The sequence below is a fragment of the Artemia sp. Qi Xiang Cuo genome, chromosome 18 (assembly GCF_049724085.1).
Source record: "Artemia sp. Qi Xiang Cuo chromosome 18, ASM4972408v1, whole genome shotgun sequence".
NCBI lineage: Eukaryota > Metazoa > Arthropoda > Branchiopoda > Anostraca > Artemiidae > Artemia > Artemia sp. Qi Xiang Cuo.
In genome coordinates, this window is record NC_142811.1 from 39263807 (window position 1) to 39283966 (window position 20160).

Consider the following 20160-nt stretch of genomic DNA (forward strand, 5'->3'; position numbering starts at 1 on the left):
TGATTTATACGGGTGAAATATTCGTTTGGTTTTTTGTTCTCCTCGTTTTCCTTTACTGGCCATAGACCGCTTGTTCCATTTTCATTTCTTTATTATATTTTATCTTCTTATCTCAATTTCCAATACTTTCACGAACAATGTTTTTTTTTCGTCTCAGCAAATTAAGCAAAACCCCGTCCGCTCCCCCAAAAAGTAAAAAATTTATGTGTATGTACCTTCTTGTAAGTCTTTGAGGTTACCCAATACGACTTCTTCTTATAGCTATAAATATACAACTCTCACCCTCCCAATCTGACAAACACTGAAATATTATTAACGATCATTGATTAACTCAAGTGGAAGAACCGAAACGGTTTTAGTATCATAAGCTGAAATTTTTATCTGTTTCTCATAGTAAGAAAAGAGACATAATGCGTTGTGGAGTAAACAACTTAAACATTTTAAGAACTTGAAAACAGGAATGCAGTTTGGAACTATCGACCCAGTGCGACTGCTGTAATTCAAAAGGTGGTATTTGATTTATTTCAGCGAACTAAGATTTCTGTTCTACTTTGTCAAATCAAGCAAGTTCTGTCGATTGATTCAATCTGCTTTCTCCTGTCTTATTTAGTTCTCAATGTGTTTGTAAGTATTTCTTTTTCAAGGATTCATGATCCCCTCGTTTTCTCTTGCAAAAATAGTATGAAATTACAGATTTTTATTATCAAAATTGTTTGCTGTGTCTAGGCTGCTTAAAAAAATCCTTTACAAATAATTAGATTTTAGTTGCAGTCAAGAAGCTGGAAACGCATTTTTCAGGTTTTCTGTTCTCCTGGAAGATTGATGCTGTGTTTGATATCGCTTTTTGAATTACTGCAATATTTGTCGCATTCATTTGATTACTGTAACTAAGCTGTGTTCCCATTAACCATCTTCCCATTAACCTAGGATGCATTTTCTGCACCTTAGAAATGCTTCTTGTTTTTCAGATGATGCTGCTACTGCTTGGATTCTTCCATTTACAGCCGGAGGTTTTATTTATATAGCAACTGTTTCAGTCATTCCAGAATTAATGGAAAAGTCCAGTTTCAAACAGTCTATTCTTGAAGTTTTAGCTTTCATTGTTGGAGTTTATTCAATGGTTCTAATTGCTAATTTTGAGTGAGGCTCCAAATTTATTTAAATGTGGTGGACTGGTGGCAAGTTCAGACACCGTGGTTAAGCTGTTTCTCAACTCGTAAAGAACTTTTCTTGGCCTCGAAAAAAAGTTTTTTCTTGCTTTTTTTCTTGTTGATATAATCACAGTCTGTTTGTTTTGCAGTTTTGTTTTTGCATTAACAAAAGCAAAATTTAGGATGATGCCCTGTTGTAAACTACTGAAGGATGTCAGAACTTGTATTTTGTGTGAAAAGTACACATTTACACCTATCTCAGTCTAATACTTTTTGATTTTAGATATTCAACCTTTATAGTATGAACACTATCGTTGTCCTTACACAGTTTGCAAGATGAGAAACTGTTTTGCCATTTTATTTAAATTTGTCACAACTAGGTTTGTTTGCAATATTTTTATTCAAAAATATAATTTTTTTCCAACATATTTTGAATAAAATTATGTTTACTTTTCGTGTTTGTTAATACTTGAGATGGATAGAAGGATTTCAAACTTCACACATCGTCAGCTGATTGCGCTGGTTGACGCCTGAAGTTAAAAGTCTGTAGTGTAAGATCTACTATTTCTATCTTTCGATAAAAGGCCATTTAGATAAATATGGAAAAGACAGCATAGGAGAATCCTCCCCCTACCACCTCATTTTCTTCCAAGGAATGATTTTCAACTAAGGCTGGAGTTTGAGTGTTGTAGGATTACAGCTCCCCTCTCATTGCAGAAATGTATCAAATTTAGCATAACATTTTACATGCGTATGCTGACCTGCAAAGAAGGTGTGCGAGGGCGAACCCCAATGCAAAATATTCCTTCGAATTTAAAGGTTTGATAGTAGTGTTTCGCATTCCTCTCCTGAATGCTTCCAAGGCGTCTAATTCCATGCTTTTTTACGCGTTTGAGTTAAATATAAAACTAATGGTCTATGCTTCTGTTAGATCGATCGATAAAGTCTGTAAAATTGCTTGAGATATTGTTTTGATTGACTGAAATTTGCAAAAAAAAATAGTGTGGAAAAAATTATCGATTGATCTGGTTGCTAATGTGGCAAATGTATTATAGGTTTTTTCGCTTTGATGTCAGGAATCTGATTTTGAATTGTCGGATCATCAAAAGAAATTGTCAAACAATTAGTGTTGATAATCCAGCTTTCAACAATCGGATGGGCAAAGTAAATGGTATTTGGTAACATTTTTGACCATCAAAAAGTGGAGAAAAAAAATCATATCTTTATTTAATAAGAATTTTAACAGGAACTATTATTATATATTTGGTTTGCTATATCACACAAAAATTAAAATCAGAAAACAAAAAAGGTAAAAGAAATTAGAATAGACAATGAGCCATTGGCATTCATATCAAGGAACCTCGACTTATATACTTATAACTTATAAGTATGTCTGTCAACGTTTGAGTGTTCACATCAAAGTAATCAAATTTGCTCAGAAGGAAGATTATCGATTCCACAATAGGATTGTCAAGGAAAATACATTTCCTAAATCCCATTGTTAAGCAGAAAGTTCTTATATGCACCTTCATATCTAGAACTGATCCACAATTATGGCTACTTTTTTTTGCTCGATAGATTCGTAAGCAATTTCGGTTATTTTTCTCAATAGATTTGCATGAATAGGATAAAACTATGCAACATCGACCTGCAACCAGGCCAGAGGCGCTCGACAACATAAAAATTAACACACCCTGGAAAAAAACATATTTTTTCTACAAGATTGAAGTTTTCTTATTAGGTAAATAAGCATACAGCTAAAAAAAAGAATGCATCCTACAAAATTTTTCTGTAAATCCTAAGTCATGGTATATATTTAAAGGGAATGTATTATGAAGAATAGAATAAATAATCCCAAGTAGCAAGAATCCGGCATTGATTCTTATTCTATTTTAATAATTCATTTGACCAGTAAAAGATAGAAATTAAAGGCGGTCAATAAATTGGTCTTTTTAAGCGAAGTGTTCCGGGCTGAATTCTTTGATTTTTCAGTTTCTATCGACCATGAAAGACAAATCGAAGGACTCGTTTATGCACGAATTTTAAAAGCATCATATGGAACCTTCAACAAACTTTGGAAGTACTTCTTGAAATAATAAAACGATTAGAGACTAGCCGATGTAAGATGACTATCAAAAAACGAGTAGATGTTGCTTTAGATTAACAGGCCAAATTTAATCATTTCAGACCATTCGAGCATACATACTGAAACATTTTTTAAGGACATCAAGATGTCCTTCTTTTAATAAAAGAGAAACTGGGGATCGGTTGGTGTATGGATCTAAGGAGTTCGGTGCCCTTGATGCTATATATTGAAAATCCTTGAACAAATTTGCCTGGGGAAGGGGCAAGGGTCTTACTTTCGGTCCTTCAGTCCTTACTTGATTTTAAGAAGGCATAGCATTTCAACCTTGTCCTATTAAATATATAGGAAGCTCCTGTGTTGGTTATTTTCATTACTAAGGACCCTTACATGTGGGGGATGTACTTATTATATAGACCCCGGCGCCAACTTTTGTAGACCTTTCGACGGTTTTACTTAAAACCATCACCAAGAAATTTTAATCTAATGCAGAGGTGTGTCTGGAGGGAGTTGGTGAATCCATATGCAATGTTATATTGCCCTCCGATTGGTTTCGGCCTTTAGGAAGGGTACTAGAGCATTTAGTTTAAGATTGAATGAGCCCTCTCTCATTTAATCATGCCGTAGAAATATAATAAAACGATGAAAAACACATGTATTAACAGTAGTTCGTTCAAGTATTTACCACTAAGACTATGTCTATGCATGCTACTATTACTAACAACTCACTGCAGCACCATGTTGCATGAGAAAAACACAGCTACGAACGCTCCTCCTCCATTCCAATTTATCTAAAGCCTCCATTTTTACATCATCCCAAGAAGTTCCAATTTTTATTAAACCATCTACTTACGACATCCTTTCACCCCATTCGGGGACGAAATGCGTTTCATTTGGCCCTGGCCCTGGACTTGCCGATAAGGATGATCTTTTGCAATCGTTCATCCTTTATCCACAGAATGTGTGGTTAGCCTTCTCAACCTTTCTCTCATTATAGCCTTAGAAAGCGGGATTTAACCACATTTTTGGAACAGTTTACATTGGGTTATTGGTTAATAACCCATATTGGTTAAACAGTTAATTGGGTAGTCAGTCGACTACCCAATTTATCCTTAGGCAAATTCTCTAGAAAACATCTAGCGAATTCTCCTCGATTTTTCGGAGCACGTGCGCTTTACAACCATACATGACCACTGTTATCACTGTAGCCAATCACTAAAGCTCTTCTATCAGCTAAACCAAACACTTGTTCATAATCTATAGAACTGAGGACTAAAGGGGTTTGATCACATATCTGTATCCCTTGACAAGTTACCAGTACAGATAGAAAGAAAAACCTGTTATTCCAAGCTTTCATTTTTTCACTACATAAAAAAAATGTGCTTTAAACCTCATCCTGATTGGACTATCTTAAAAATTACAATCGAAAGTGTAACATCGACTAACTAATCAAATTAAGTATGAAGTGCATTGTTTGCGCACCTGTTGGGAGTAGTTCTGCAATGTGTGTGGCTTTGGCACCATTATGTAGTCACGGACAAATTGAATGCTTGTCAATTTACACGGAAGAAAAACTAGAAATGCAACTTTATATGTAGGCCTATATTCTGGAAACAGCAAAATATATATGGCTGTTTGTTATTTCATCACTCTGACTCTCTATCTTAAAACCTATCTACATAGATTGCTTACGACATTTGTCATGTAAGGGCACATCTTTTTCCTGAAATGCTAGCATTGAAACTGTTATAAATTTTAAATTTCTGTCACGCTGTGTATGCTGAAATAAGCCCAGAAAATCACAAATATTATTTAGTTGTTCTAGTTTCAATAATGGAGACCACATTTTCACGGAACTTTGTTTGACACAGACTGCTCAAGTTGAAACGAGCAGAACCCAAATTTGAAGCTGAACCTGGGGTTGCAGTGGCAATCGAGCCCTGATAATTTTCTGGAAAAATATTGACATAGCCTTATTGACATCCCGCACATCAAATGACTGTGGAGGGTCTGGGGTATTATTCTTACACAGCATTAGAACGTTATATATTTTCTGGTGTTAAAACGGCATACCTATCATTAGACCGTTCTTGATACGACCGTACAATAAACGAAAACACCACATCACGACATAAAGTAACTTTAATCACATAATGGTTTTAACAACAGCAATATCTACGTAAAGAAATAATTCCATTGGTACTTTGTAGAATTTCACACGAGGTGAACAACAAATCAATACAAAACTTATTTAAATGACATTGATAAAACTGAACATAAACAGCTTAAAATAATGCAACAATAACAATACTGACTTTTAGCCAAGTTTTATCAACACTGGAGGTAGTCGATGCAACAAGCTGCCAAAAACGAGGATGAAAATTTGTGGACGGATACAAACAGATACAGAAAATAAGGGTAAATAAAAACAGAGAGTTTTGTACCTCTCCCAACCACCAATAGTTATCTATCCAAAAACTCTATCCTCTTTAACGAAGGTTCAAAAACTAGGCTATGGATAGTTGTTGATTTCATTATATTTGTTTTGACTGATGGGACAAGCTTCCATGTGTTATTCTGTATGACTGTATTCACGGAAGTGCGTCTTTTGGTGCTGATCAGTTAACAAGAGTCTGCCAAATTTGTTAACAATTCCATATCTTTCCCCTTTATTTTTTTAGGTTAAACTACGAAAATTTTTAGAAAAGGGTTTATATCATTATGTAAGGGACAAAACCAATTATTTACTGTGTCCATTCATATGTTTAATAGTTGTCCTAAAAACTCCTTCGTTGGATAGGGTTGATACAAAACATAAACCTGGTATTATTAACTCATACTTAAAGATTAAAAAATCAAAGGATTGGAAAAAATATTACTTTGCCTATGAAAAATAGTCAGGATACGGAAGGGAGGACGTTTCCCCAACAGTGGTCAAAAAGATTCTGACAACGAAGATTGTCAATTTGGTCCAAAAAAATGCACCTTCAAGGCAATAACCCTCTCATCTCAGACCCCCCCCCCCCGCAACCCAAAAAACATTAGTCCCACAAGGAATTATACTGTATCTTTATGCTTGAAACTTATGTCATCCGAAAGACTTCATTGTTCTTACTGAATTACTCTGTATTGCAGTAGTCACCTGCAAACCGATGGCGTTAGTATGCTGAAAATGTGGACTCTGTATGAGAGGAGAAATGCGAAGTTTATAATGTGGTGGGAAAGAAAGGTGGGTGCAAGGAAATATATATATGTTTCTCTTACCCTTTTACTCCCCTTTTCTTTAATTATCTTTCATTTGTTTTGTTAGGTGAAAAATGAATATGCAAGTCGAGCAAATAAGAAGAAAACAAAATCCAGAAGATTGTTGTCATTAGTATACAGATTATTCTGAAGGAGAGGATGCTTCTCATTGAACATCTTATAGCAAGCACAAATCTTTCCCAGAAAAACTATTGGGTACGCATTTAGGTGATATTTTAATATAAAAAACCCTAAATTTTCGCACGTCATACAATTTGAGGCAGTTAGAATGCTGCAAATAAGAGATTATTAACTAAGTTTAGCATAAGATTGGCATTGAAATGCGCACCAGAGAATTGTTGCATGGCAAAGAGGTTGGTTCTTCGTTGGGCAGCGGTGTACTTCCTCAGTGGTCACCATTAGAAACATTTTTGGAAGTGAGCAACTAATACTTACATTTACTACTAATGCTACTAGACATTTTTTAAAGTGAAACACTGAAAGTAGCAACTATTATTAAAGACTGTTTGGTGGTAGTCATTCTATCTTTCAAATGCTTTTTGTCTCTGATTTTTTCTTTTTAAAAAATACTTTTTCTAAAAGTATTGTTAGGCAAAACATTCTTGCACAATCCCTTCGGTAAAATCCTTTTTTTCATTGGTTTCGGCTTTGGTCTTTCATTCAGTGTTTGTTCGGATCTTGTCCAGTGAACTCTAAAAGGTTAGATTCTTGTGGTTTTTTTTTTTTTTTTTTTTTTTTTTTTTTTTTTTTTTTATAGCACTGAGGACGACTTGGCGGAGGTCCTTGTCGAAATATTTGCTGATTTTTTGTCTTCATATTTTACCACTGGCTGACAAAATTCTCGTTTTCTCACTCTATTTCTTTTGTTTTTATATCATTTATTATTTCCTTTCCTCTCTTAGCTTCATACGTTAAAATAGATTCTCTGCAAAAGAGTGAACTCTACTTAATGACATGTTAGTGCTAGATCGAATTATGACCTAAGAGTTACAACTTTGGACTTGGTTGCATTCATGGCTTCTAGAAGATCCGGTGGTTGCATTCATGGCCTCTAGAAGATCCGGTGGTTACATTCATGGTTTCTAGAAGATCCGGTGATTTTGGCGTTAACCCAAACTTAGCTTTTACCCTACCAGTAATTTAAGATATACTTACAATGGATTTATATCAATATTAACTTCATAGAGAACAAACTAGAAGAAAAAGGAATCTCCTTTCTCTAACCAATTCTAACCAGTAGAGCGAAGAAAGAAGAGATTTAAAAACTTAAAATTTAGGAGGGCTATCAACATTTTAAGACTTAAATTATGATTGCATCAGCTTTGCAAGCTTTCTATAATAATTGACGAAGACTGGGCTAAACTAGCTTTATTACAAGCAGAACTAGGACTTGCGAGTTCAGGGTGCTAGAATTGGTTTGAAAATTAATGTTATGAAGACTAAGTCACCAAGGCTAGGAATAAGTGAAGATGAAAAGGTGACGTTGGGTAATGAAAAGATTGATCAGGTGGGCAGCTTTACTTACCTTGGTAGTATTATTAGTAAAGATGGTGGGAGCAGTGAAGATGTTAACAATAGAATAGCCAAGGCTCAGGGTGTTTTTTCACAGTTAAAAAAAGTCTGGAAGAATAGGAAGATAAGTCTGCTAACCAAGATTAGAATATTAGAAGCTACAGTGATGACAGTGGTCAAATATGGCTCTGAAGCATGGACGCTCCGAAAAGCGGATGAAAGAACGGTTGGGGTGGTTAGGGCACGTTGTGCGGATGAAGGATGACAGATTGCCAAAGATTGTTCTTTTTGGCCAACCATCTAGGGCTAAACGGAAAGCAGGTCGCCCCGTCTAGGGTGAGAGGACGTCATAAAGAAAGATTTAAAGGAAATGGGAACTTCGTGGGCGGGTGTAAAAAGAGAGGCTTTGAATAGATTGGGGTGGTGGAGGAGGAGCGTGCGTAGCTGTGTTGGCCTCAGGCGGCTTGGTGCTGCGGTGAGTTGTTAGTAGTAGTTGTAGTAGTTTACTCAGACGCAAAAGCACCAACTGCATAAGATAGGACTTCGCCTTGTGACAAAACGTCGCCACAAATTAGGCCGTTTATGGCATATCACACACCTTCCTCTCGATATCACCAACATTTACTTTAAAGATTAGCTTTTTCAGCCAATGAAAACTCGAATAAATAATATCAAGCAATGAAAACATTCTCAATGGAAATAGTGGTATTAATTCACAATCTTTTCTGCGGGGTGGGGCAAAATTATTTTTCACAATCTACAGGGCTTATTTTCCTTTTTCCCAATGAAAATACAAAATTAGGTTTTGGTCAATAAAAATACCCCCCCCCCTAAAAACTATTTTCAAATTCTGGGGGGGGGTACAGAAAAATATAAAGATATCTTCCTCCAATAGACGCCATTGACTGGAACATAGCAAATGCTGTCAGAACATTTCTATGTTACTGAATTTCAAGAATACAAGATTGGGACAGGTTGCTAGCATTGGGTATAGTCCACTAAGCCTATATCTGAGCCCAGGGTTTACATTGAAGAAAGTTTAAATGTATTTTATATCATATTTAAGAAAACCTCTTTTCCACACCATCCAAGAGGTAGAGAGAGGTCAAGGTGTATTTTTTATAGAGGTATCCCCATTTTCTTTTACTTTTTAATATTAGTCAAAAGTTACCTGTCAATAGTCCAAGTAAGTAAGAAACTAGTACCCAACTTGCTAGTTGGCTATTGTAGACACTAATTCTCTGCTTTATATCTATTATTTGTTCTCATTAAAATTTTATATATATATATATATATAATTATATATATATATATATATATATATATATATATATATATATATATATATATATATATATATATATATATGTTCAAACATACTGTGTATGGTCCACCAAGCATACATTAGAGGTCGTGGAATTTAAATATATTTTATATTATATTTTAAAATTAACTCTTTTCCTCGCCACCCAAGAGGTCAAGGCGGATTTTTTTATTATTTGTTCTTATTAAAATTATATATATATATATATATATATATATATATATATATATATATATATATATATATATATATATATATACATGTTCAAACATACTGTGTATGGTCCACCAAGCATACATTAGAGGTCGTGGAATTTAAATATATTTTATATTATATTTTAAAATTAACTCTTTTCCTCGCCACCCAAGAGGTCAAGGCGAATTTTTTCTTTATAGAGGTGTCACCACTTTTTTTATCCGTTAATGTTAGTCAAAAGTTATTCGTAAATAGTGCAAGCAAGTAAGAAACTAATTACCAACTTACTTTTTGTAAGCCTACATCAGAGGTCGAATTTTACCATGTGAAGCAATTTTAAGGGGCGTGTTTATTTGTTAATGTAGTTTTAAGAACGTGTTACCGACAGCATAACTAAAAATACAAATCACTCCAGTGTTTGAACTTTTTTGGATATTTTAAATGGTGGATCTGTAATTGAATTGAATTTATTGAATACCTGTCGAATCAACAAAAAGAATGACAGAGTAAAACAATAAAATGAAAAAACTAAGGAAAAATCACAAAACACAACAAAACAAAATAGTGAGCAAATAAACACGTGTTACATATAAATAAACAATACAACTAATAAAAGAAATCATCCGGTTAGTGTAGAAGTAAATTGTGCCACTGGTGGTCATGAACCTTTGAATTAGGATTTCAAATTTCCTTCTCAACTGCTACATATGGTTTTGTGATCTTGTAGTGTTTAATAATTTTTTTTTATTTTGAGCCCTTGGGGGAAAGCGAAGTAGATATTTTGCAAACTTGAAATAATGAGATTTAATTTTTTATTTATTTGAGTAAAATTCTTCCTGAAAGTTGCTCAATAAAGAATATGGGGAATTGCGATGATGTTATACGCAGTTGCCAGTATTGCTCTTAAGGCGTAGCTTTGTTTTAATAAATGAAGCATAGGTAATGCAAATACGGCGTTATATATGCGATAATATGCGATACTGGCAGCTGAAGAGTATGCTTAAGAGATGAGCCAATTGGGAGTCCAGGTGTGTTATATGCTCAACAGGTTTGACTTCAGAGCTTCCCAGACCGACTGAAGAGGGAAAAACTTTAGTTTTTCCAGTTGAAAAACACTATTTCTGACTGGTTAAAATCAAGACCTATATTGGCATACCCATAGCTTAATATTTCAAAGATGTTGAAAATTCTCTCTAAGGCTGATATTCAGAATGTCATCAGTTTAAGAAACAAAAGAAAGATTAAGACCAAGCAGGGCACAAGATGAGGGACACCGTCCTAGAGGATCTAGAAAGTAATTATTGAAATGTGTTGGGGAAGAGACAGCATTCTGTCTGGTACCTTAGCAAACATCGACAAGTTTGTCACATGGTACGGAAGGGCCATATTTGTCGGGAGGCAACTTCAGGTGAATTTTCAGCCTCGAGTACATGTCTTGCAAAGCACCAATGACGACGCATTCACTCCTCATTTTACTGCAATCAAAAGCATGGTGGCATGCAGTAGTGAGTCGAACGCCAAACTACCATCATGTCCAGCCAAAACAAACATTTTTCACCACTATCATCTGCATCGACTAAGACATTCATCTCAGCTATAAGAGCATCAGAACACCCAAGGGTGTTCACAATCGTTATGCCCCTACACCCGTAGAAGCATAGCATTAATGCTTCGGATTGTCGATAAACAACAGCTCGAAAAGCTTACAAGGGTATGATGGTATATAAACTGTATTCCTCCATTTTTGAAATTCATAGCACTAACCTTATCTATCCCGTAAGTTTTTTCAATCAAAATTTCGAGACAGCCATTTTGTTCAGCATAGTCAAAAAATCTAATAGCTATGTTTTTGAGGATAACTTAATCCCCCTCAGTCCCTGGGGGAAGGGCGGCAAATTGTGAAGTTTGCCCATTGTCTACATATAGTATTGGTTATTGGGAAGTGTACAGACCTTTTCAGGGTGGATTTTTTTCCGGTATGGGGGTTGGGGGGAGATATAATTTTTCCATGGAGGAATTTCTTAGGGGGGAAACAAATTTTCTATGAAGTGGGTGCCGGATCTCCCAGCATTATTTAAAAAAGATCAGAAATTAAATAAGCAACAAAACAAATTTTTCAACTGAAAGTAAGGAGCATCATTAAAACTTAAAACGAACAGAAAATATTAAGTTTAGGAAAGAGTTACCTATCCTCAATAGCTCGCTGTTACGCTAATTTTTTTTAACTTTTAAAAGAAATTATTATTCTAATTAAACGACCTTTGTGATTCAGGAATCATTCTTAAAAGACTAGAAAAAAAAAATCAAACTTAGGTTATAAGGCTGTCATTAGTTAAAAAAAGTACAATTTATATACAAATTTCGTTTTAACTACTTTTGTACGGTGAGCAATCTTCAAAACCTGCATTAATTCAAAAACGTTCAGAAAATAAATTAAAAAGCAGTTTTTTTTTAACTGGAAGTAAGGAGCGATATTAAAATCTAAAACGAACAGAAATTATTTCGTATATGAAAGGAGCTGTCCCCTCGTCACCACCCCGATGTTTATGGTAAAGTTCGACTTTTTTCTAACAACTCTACTTTTATAACAATAAAAGACTTTAGCGTAAAGAGCGGGGCATTGAGGAGGGACAGCCTTGTTCATATAGCCTACGGATTAATTTCTGTTTGATTTAAGTTTTAGTGTCGCTCCTTATTTTCAGTTAATAAAACTTGTTTTTTTTTATTTATTTAATTTCTCAAGGAGAGTCGTGCTTACTAAGGGCAACTGTAATGACAAATCGAATGAGTTAGCTCGATAACGCCCACGACTAAATTTACATTATCGTATATTAGTTCTTGTCTGAACCCCGTTCTGATTCACACAAGCTCATATAACATTATTCGCTCTTATATCCCAGACACCAAATTGATCGGTGACCATATTGCGCTCCCGCGGACGAGGGGGGGGGCTAATGTAAATACATTTTCTTGTAAAACAGGTTTTAATGTAACTTAACTGTAAGAAAATTGTTTAATCATGCAAGACTTGCATTAAAAGCGTTTAATCATAGAGTAAACATTGCTTTAAATATGAAATAATTATGTTAAATGTGAAATTTTACAATTAAATATGAAATAATTATGAGGTCACAGCGCAATTGTTTAGTTATGATTTCTCTGGAATTGGAAGGGAGTACGCCGTGACAGTGTGACGTCACAAAATCCGTCTGGACCCAAACAAATCTCTAAACTATGATGACATTTACTACTTATCAACTCATATGAGTTTTGACGGTTAATTTAACAGTTATCTATGCCTCATACCTTTATAAACGCGTTTAGACATCGATACATCATACACACATTGTGCAGATTATTTCCTAGACGCAGTTTACAATGTGTCAAAAAATACCAAGTGATACAGAAGAATAGTTTGCTTACCCCCAAAAAACGTCTAAGGTCAGTCCTGGGCACTATTAATTCCAATTTTAAATCAAATGAGCCCTATTTGAAGTTATTAGTAGTGTGCTACTAATTACCACAGGACGAAATTAGGGACGAGATCGTTTAAAGCGACTAAACAGGCTATATTGAGGAACTATAATGTGACCACGCAACCAGACAGATTTCTGTGTCAACACCCATTTTCTGGACCAATCAGCGAAAATGGATACGGAGTGTACCCAATATACGGTAACTCAGTTATCATGGCTATTGTAACGTATTAATAACCTCGATTTACATAAGAATAAGTTTACAGTTCAACTAATCAGATTTCCAGTCTTAATATATCAGAAGTGCATATCATTTAGAGTTGATCATAGTCTCTTGTCAAGACAGGTTTGGTTAAAAGTTCGTCACGGGTTATTAAAGAACGATGAAAGGAATGGTACAGTCACAATTATTTTAACTTGTATCATTACGACGAATATAGATGTAAAGACAAGATGGGGATAATGCGATTTTTTTTTTTTGATTCTATGAAAGTACTATAAAGGGTTCAATTTCCGAAAAGTTATTCCATTTGCATAACTCTGCTCTGAACGTCCTTAACGAGGATATCAATAATAGGTTTGAAACGAAGATGAGAATAACGTGATAATTCTTTTAGCTGGTTACACTGAAAGCGGTAAAATGTGCTTACCAGTTAATATAAGTCTGAGAGGATGGTAGGTCTCATGCAACTTGAAATAAATTTTAGTATGACATCATATGTATCAATCTAGGGAAACGGTTAGAGTTGACAAGGTGATCTTGGGACTTGACTTAGTTTTACTTCATGGCTGTGTTCTGTATAATACACAAAAATCAATCGAGCAGTATTAACCATATATAATATATAGCATTGGAGTATGCTAAAAATTTGAAACTAATAGAGTTGTAGGCGTCAAGATGACCTTGTGACCTGACCTAGCTTTACTTCTCGACTGTGTTCTGCATAATACACAAGTAATATTTGAGCAGTGTTCTCAATGTAAAATATGCTTTAGGATTGGAGTATACTGAAAAGTCGAAACTAATATAACCGTAGGCCCAAGGAAAAGATCATGTGACTTGACTTAGCTCTTACTTCTTGGCTGTGATCGCTATAATAGACAAGTACATAATGTTGAATATGGGCGATATACAGTACTCTTTAGCATTGGAGTACACTAAAAAGTTGAAACTAATAAAGATGTAGATGGTAAGAAAAGAATCTTGATGTAGAAATTCAGAACAATCCTTAGAAATCCCCAGAAACAAACTAGTGAGATGATTATGAATTTGAAATACCAAGGATCGCAACCATCAATGACCCTAACCACCAAGGATCTCAGCCTCCTAGGGTCCCCTATCCCGAACCTCCAAGAGCCCCCTCACCTCCTCCCCCCATTTTTATACTTTTTTTGGAAGTTTTTTTTTACTATTTTTTAACATGGTATATTTTAACTTTTCTTACATGTCTTAGAATGACATAAAACAAGAAGGGCCTTATTGACTCGTGTCACTCACCCCTGCTGCCACCTACAACTTTTTTTTACATAGTTTATGGATGGTTATGTGTGTTGGTCGATTTATTTGATGTTTTATGGTTTTTGTCAGTGAGAATGAAAAAACAGGAACTTTGTCACATTTATATCTGTTTTCATGGATGGTTATGTGTGTTGGTCAATTTATTTGATGTTTTTCATGGTTGTCAACATCAAATTATGGATGTTTTATGGTTTTTGTCAGTGAGAATTTGAAAAACAGGATCTTTCTCACATTTATGTCTGTTTTTATGGTTTTTGTCAGTGAGAATGGAAAAACAGGAATTTTCTCACATTTATGGATGACAACAGCAATTTATGTTCCTGTTTTATGTCTGTTCGTTGTCAGTGAGAATGAACATGCTCGACGCGAATGTTATGAGATTGTTTGGCGAACCTAACCTGTGAACTTGTTCTACATAATCGACGGGGAAATTATTGATTCACGAAGGGGGAATTAAGAAACATTAAGGTTTCTTTGATCTTTAGGCAAACATAACCTGAGAACTTGATTTAAATAATCGGGGGGGAAATTATTGATTCACGAAGGGGGAATTAAGAAACATTATGGTTTCTTTGATCTTTAGGCGAACCTAACCTGAGAACTTGATTTACATAATCGGCGGGGAATATATTGAGTCACGTAGGGGTAATTAAGAAACATTATGGTTTCTTTGATCTTTAGGCGAACCTAACCTGAGAACTTGATTTACATAATCGGCTGTTAAATTATTGATTCACGAAGGGGGACTTAAGAAATAGTCTAGCTTCTTTCATCTTCCGGCGAACCTAACCTGAGAAATTGATTTACATAATCGCAAGGGGATTGTATTGATTCACGAAAGGGGGAATTAAGAAACATTATGGCTTCTTTAATCTTAGGTCTGAGGGATAAACGTGCTTTAGGTCAGAGAGAAAAATTAATATTCTATTTTTAAATAGGGCTTCATTGATCTTTAGTGTCAGGAATTATAAATGACATCACTTGTTATCTTGGAATTATGCGGGAGTCTAAAGAGATAGAAATTCTATTTTTAAATACGGCTTCACTGAGCTTTAAGTCGGAGAGATAAATTGATATTCTAAAGAAACCTTAATAGTTTAGCTAGGAACATTTATGAGATGAAGAGATTAACGTAGGAAAGGGTTTCCTAGAAATTTGAAATGTGAAAGCACAGAGATTCCAAAAAACAAAAGGAAAACACAGAAATTACTTTTAGGGGATTATTTGTGCGAAACCGTTTTAGACAGGTTATGGAATTATTTCGGCGAAACAGTTAGAGACATTTTAAAAGATGATTTTAGAAAGGGTTTTAGAAGAGGTTTTAAGTGTGGTCGTTATAGTAAACAAGTTCTATTTGAACAGTGTCGTGAGGTCCTCTACCCCAACCCCAAAGGGCCCCGATCCCCCTACCCCGACGGAAGCCCCCGGCCCCCAAAGGTCCCCCGGGCTCCCAAAGGACCACCCGGCCCCCCAAGGACCCCCCAAAGGCCCTCCCGGGTCCCCCAAAGAGCCCCGTCCCCATTTTTTAATACTTTTTCGGACTGAATTTTTTAGACTTAGAAATTATCCAACATTTTTCAGGTTTTTTCTTTAACCCATAGAGTCTTAGCTTAGAGTTTTTGTTAGAGTTCTAGTTTAGTTTAGTTTTAGTTAAGAGTTTTAGCTTAGAGTCTTAGCTTAGAGTTTTAGTTAGAGTTGAAGTTTAGTTTAGTTACAGTTAAGAATTTAGAGTTTTAGATTAGAGTCATAGCTTAGAGTTTTACTTAAAGTTTTAGTTCAGTTAAGTTTTAGTTAAGAATTTCGAGTTTTAGCTTAGAGTCTTAGCTTAGAGTTTTTTTTGTTAGAGTTCTACTTTAGTTTAATTTTAGTTAAGAGTTTGATGTTTTACCTTTGAGTTTCAGTTAGAGTTTTAGTTTAGTTTAGTTTTAGTTAAGAGTTTGGTGTTTTACCTTAGAGTCTTAGCTTAGAGTTTTAGCTAGAGTTCTAGTTTAGTTTAGTTTTAGTGAAGAGTTTAGAATTTTAGCTTAGAGTCTTAGATTAGAGTTTTTGTTAGAGTTGAAGTTTATTTTAGTTTTAGTTAAGAGTTTAGAGTTTTTAGCTTATAGTCTTGTCTTAGAGTTTTTGTTGAAGTTCTAGTTTAGTTTAGTTTTAGTTAATAGTTTAGAGTTTTATATTAGAGTCTTAGCTTAGAGTTTTTGTTATATTTGTATTTTATTTTATTTTTAGTTAGGAGTTTAGAGTTTTAGCTTAGAGTCTTAGCTTAGAGTTTTTGTTAGAGTCTTAGTTTAGTTTACTTATAGTTAATAGTTTTGAGTTTAAACTTAGAGACTTAGCTTACAATTTTAGTTTATTTTAGTTTTAGTTAAGAGTTTAGAGTTTTTTAGCTTAGAGTTTTTGTTAGAGTTCTTGTTTAGTTTAGTTTTAGTTAAGAGTTTAGAATTTTAGCTTAGAGTCTTAGCTTAGAGATTTTGTTAGAGTTCTAGTTTAGTTTAGTTTTAGTTAAGATTTTAGAGTTTTCAGCTTAGAGTCATAGCTTAGATTTTTTGTTGAAGTTCTAGTTAAATTTAGTTTTAGTTAAGAGTTTAGAATTTTAGTTTAGAATCTTAGATTAGAGTTTTAGTTAAATTTTAATTTTAATTTAGTTATATTTAATAGATTATAGTTTTATAATAGAGTCTTAGATTAGAGTTTTTGTTAGAGTTCTAGTCTAGTTTAGTTTTAGTTAAGAGTTTGGTGTTTTACCTTAGAGTCATAGCTTAGAGTTTTAGTTAGAGTTCTTGTTTAGTTTAGATTTAGTTAAGAGTTTAGAATTTTAGCTTAGAGTCTTAACTTAGAGTTTTTGTTACAGTTCTAGTTTAGTTTAGTTTTAGTTAATAGTTTAGAGTTTTATCTTAGAGTCTTAGCTTAGAGTTTTTGTTAGAGTTCTATTTTAGTTTAGATCTATTTAGGAGTTTGGAGTTTTACCTTAGAGATTTAGCTTAGAGTTTCCGTTTAGTCTAGTTTTAGTTAAGAGTTTAGAGTTTATTAGATTAGACTCTTATCTTAAAGTTTTTTTTAGAGTTCTAGTTTACTTTAGTTTTATCTAAGAGTTTATAGTTTTAGCTTAGAGTATTAGATTAGAGTTTTTGTTATAGTTCTATTTTAGTTTACTTTTAGTTAAGAGTTTAAAGTTTTTAGCTTAGAGTCTAAGCTGAGAGTTTTTGTTGAAGTTCTAGTTTAGTTTAGTTTTATTTAAGAGTTTAGACTTTCATCTTAGAGTCATAGCTTAGAGTTTTTGTTATAGTTGAAGTTTAGTTTAGTATTAGTTAAGAGTTTTGAGTTTTAGCTTAGAGTCTTAGCTTAGAGTTTTTGTTAGAGTTCTAGTTTAGTTTAGTTTTAGTTAAGAGTTTTACCTTAGAGACTTAGCTTAGAGTTTTAGTTTAGTTAAGTTTTAGTTAAGAGTTTAGAGTTTTTTAGCTTAGAGTCTTAGCTTGAAGTTTTTGTAAGAGTTCTAGTTTAATTTAGTTTTAGTTAAGAGTTTAGAATTTTAGCTTAGAGTCTTAGCTTAGAGTTTTTGTTAGAGTTCTAGTTTAGTTTAGTTTTAGTTAAGAGTTTAGAGTTTTACCTTAGAGTCATAGCTTAGAGTTTTTGTTGAAGTTCTAGTTTAGTTTAGTTTTAGTTAAGAATTTAGAGTTTTAGCTTAGAGTCATAGCTTAGAGTTTTTGTTATAGTTGAAGTTTAGTTTAGTTATAGTTAAGAGTTTAGAGTTTTAGCTTAGAGTCTTAGCTTAGAGTTTTTGTTAGAGTTCTAGTTTAGTTTCGTTATAGTTAAGAGTCTCGAGTTTTACCTTAGAGTCATAGATTAGAGTTTTAGTTAGTTCTAGTTTAGTTTAGTTTTAGTTAAGAGTTTAGAATTTTAGCTTAGAGTCTTAGCTTGGAGTTTTTTTTATAGTTCTAGTTTAGTTTAGTTTTATTTAAGAGTCTAGGGTTTTTAGCTTAGAGTCTTAGCTTTTAGTTTTTGTTGAAGTTCTAGTTTAGTTTAGTTTTAGTTAAGAGCTTAGTCTTTTATAATATAGTCTTAGATTAGAGTTTTTTTTATATTTTTAGTTTAGTTTAGTTATAGTTAAGAGTTTAGAGTTTTTATCTTAGAGTCTTATCTTAGATTTTTTGTTAGAGTTCTAGTTTAATTTAGATATAGTTAAGAGTTTGGAGTTTTACCTTAGAGACTTAGCTTAGAGTTTTAGTTTAGTTTTAGTTAAGAGTTTAGAGGTTTTTTTTAGCTTAGAGTCTTAGCTTAGAGTTTTTGTTAGAGTTCTAGTTTAGTTTTAGTTAAGAGTTTAGAGTTTTTAGCTTAGAGTCTTAGCTTAGAGTTTTAGTTAGAGTTCTAGTTTAGTTTAGTTTTAGTTAAGAGTTAAGAGTTTTATCATAGAGTCTTAGCTTAGAGTTTTAGTTAGAGTTGAAGTTTAGTTTAGTTACAGTTAAGAATTTAGAGTTTTAGCTTAGAGTCCTAGCTTAGAGTTTTACTTAAAATTGTAGTTTAGTTTAGTTTTAGTTAAGAGTTTATAGTTTTAGCCTAGATTTTTAGATTGGAGTTTTTCTTAGAGTTCTAGTTTAGTTTATTTATAGCTAAGAGTTCAGAGTTTTTTACCTTAGAATCCTAGCTTAGAGTTTTAATTTGAGTTGTAGTTTAGTTTAGCTTTGGTTAAGAGTTTAGAGTTTTAGCTTAGAGTCATAGCTTAGAGTTTTAGTTAAAGTTATAGTATAGTAAAGTTATAGTTAAGAGTTTAGAGTTTTACCTTAGAGTCATAGCTTAAAGTTTGTGTTAGAGTTCTAGTTTAGTTTAGTTATAGTTAAGAGTCTCGAGTTTTTAGCTTAGCGTCTTAGCTTAGAGTTTCTGTTAGAGTTCTACTTTAGTTTACTTCTAGTTAAGAGTTTAGACTTTTAGCTTAGTCTTACCTTAGATTTTTTGTTAGAGTTCTAATTTAGTTTAGTAATAGTTAAGAGTTTAGAGTTTTACCTTAGAGTCTTAGCTTAGAGTTTTTGTTAGAGTTCTAGTTTAGTTTAATTTTAGATAAGAGTTTGATGTTTTACCTTAGAGACTTAGCTTAGGGTTTTAGTTTAGTTTAGTTTTAGTTAAGAGTTTAGATTTTTAGCTTAGAGTCTTAGCTTAGAGTTTTTGTTAGAGTTCTAGTTTAGTTTAGTTTTAGTTAAGAGTTTAGAGTTTTTAGATTAGAGTCTTAGTTTTGAGTTTTTTGTTGAAGTTCTAGTTTAGTTTAGAGTTTTAGCTTGGACTTCGAGTTTTAATTAGAGTTCTAGTTAGTTTAGTTTTAGTTAAGAGTTTAGAGTTATAGCTTAGAGTCTTAGCTTAGAGTTTTTGTTAGATTTCTAGTTTAGTTTAGTTTTAGTTAAGAGTTTAGAGTTTTACCATAGAGTCTGAGCTTAGATTGAAGTTTAGTTTAGTTATAGTTAAGAATTTAGAGTTTTTAGCTTAGAGTCGTAGTTTAGGGTTTTTGCTAGAGTTCTGGTTTAGTTTAGTTAAGAGTTTAGAGTTTTATCATAGAGTCATAGCTTGGAGTTTTTGTTGAAGTTGAAGTTTAGTTTAGTCATAGTTAAGAATTTAGAGTTTTTAGCTTAGAGTCTTAGCTTAGATTTTTACAT

General features: G+C 33.4%; 1 protein-coding gene across 3 annotated transcripts in view; it reads left to right on the forward strand.

Annotated features, from left to right (window-relative positions):
• Positions 1-1605, forward strand: part of Catsup (zinc transporter catecholamines up) — a 41450-nt gene extending 39845 nt beyond the window's left edge. For all 3 annotated transcript variants that reach the window (XM_089103806.1, XM_089103805.1, XM_089103808.1), the window contains exon 4: positions 969-1605. In XM_089103806.1, the coding sequence (XP_088959932.1) occupies positions 969-1144 (176 nt within the window). In that variant the 3' untranslated portion in view covers positions 1145-1605. The remainder of the gene's footprint in view (positions 1-968) is intronic.
• The last annotated feature ends 18555 nt before the right edge of the window (positions 1606-20160 follow it).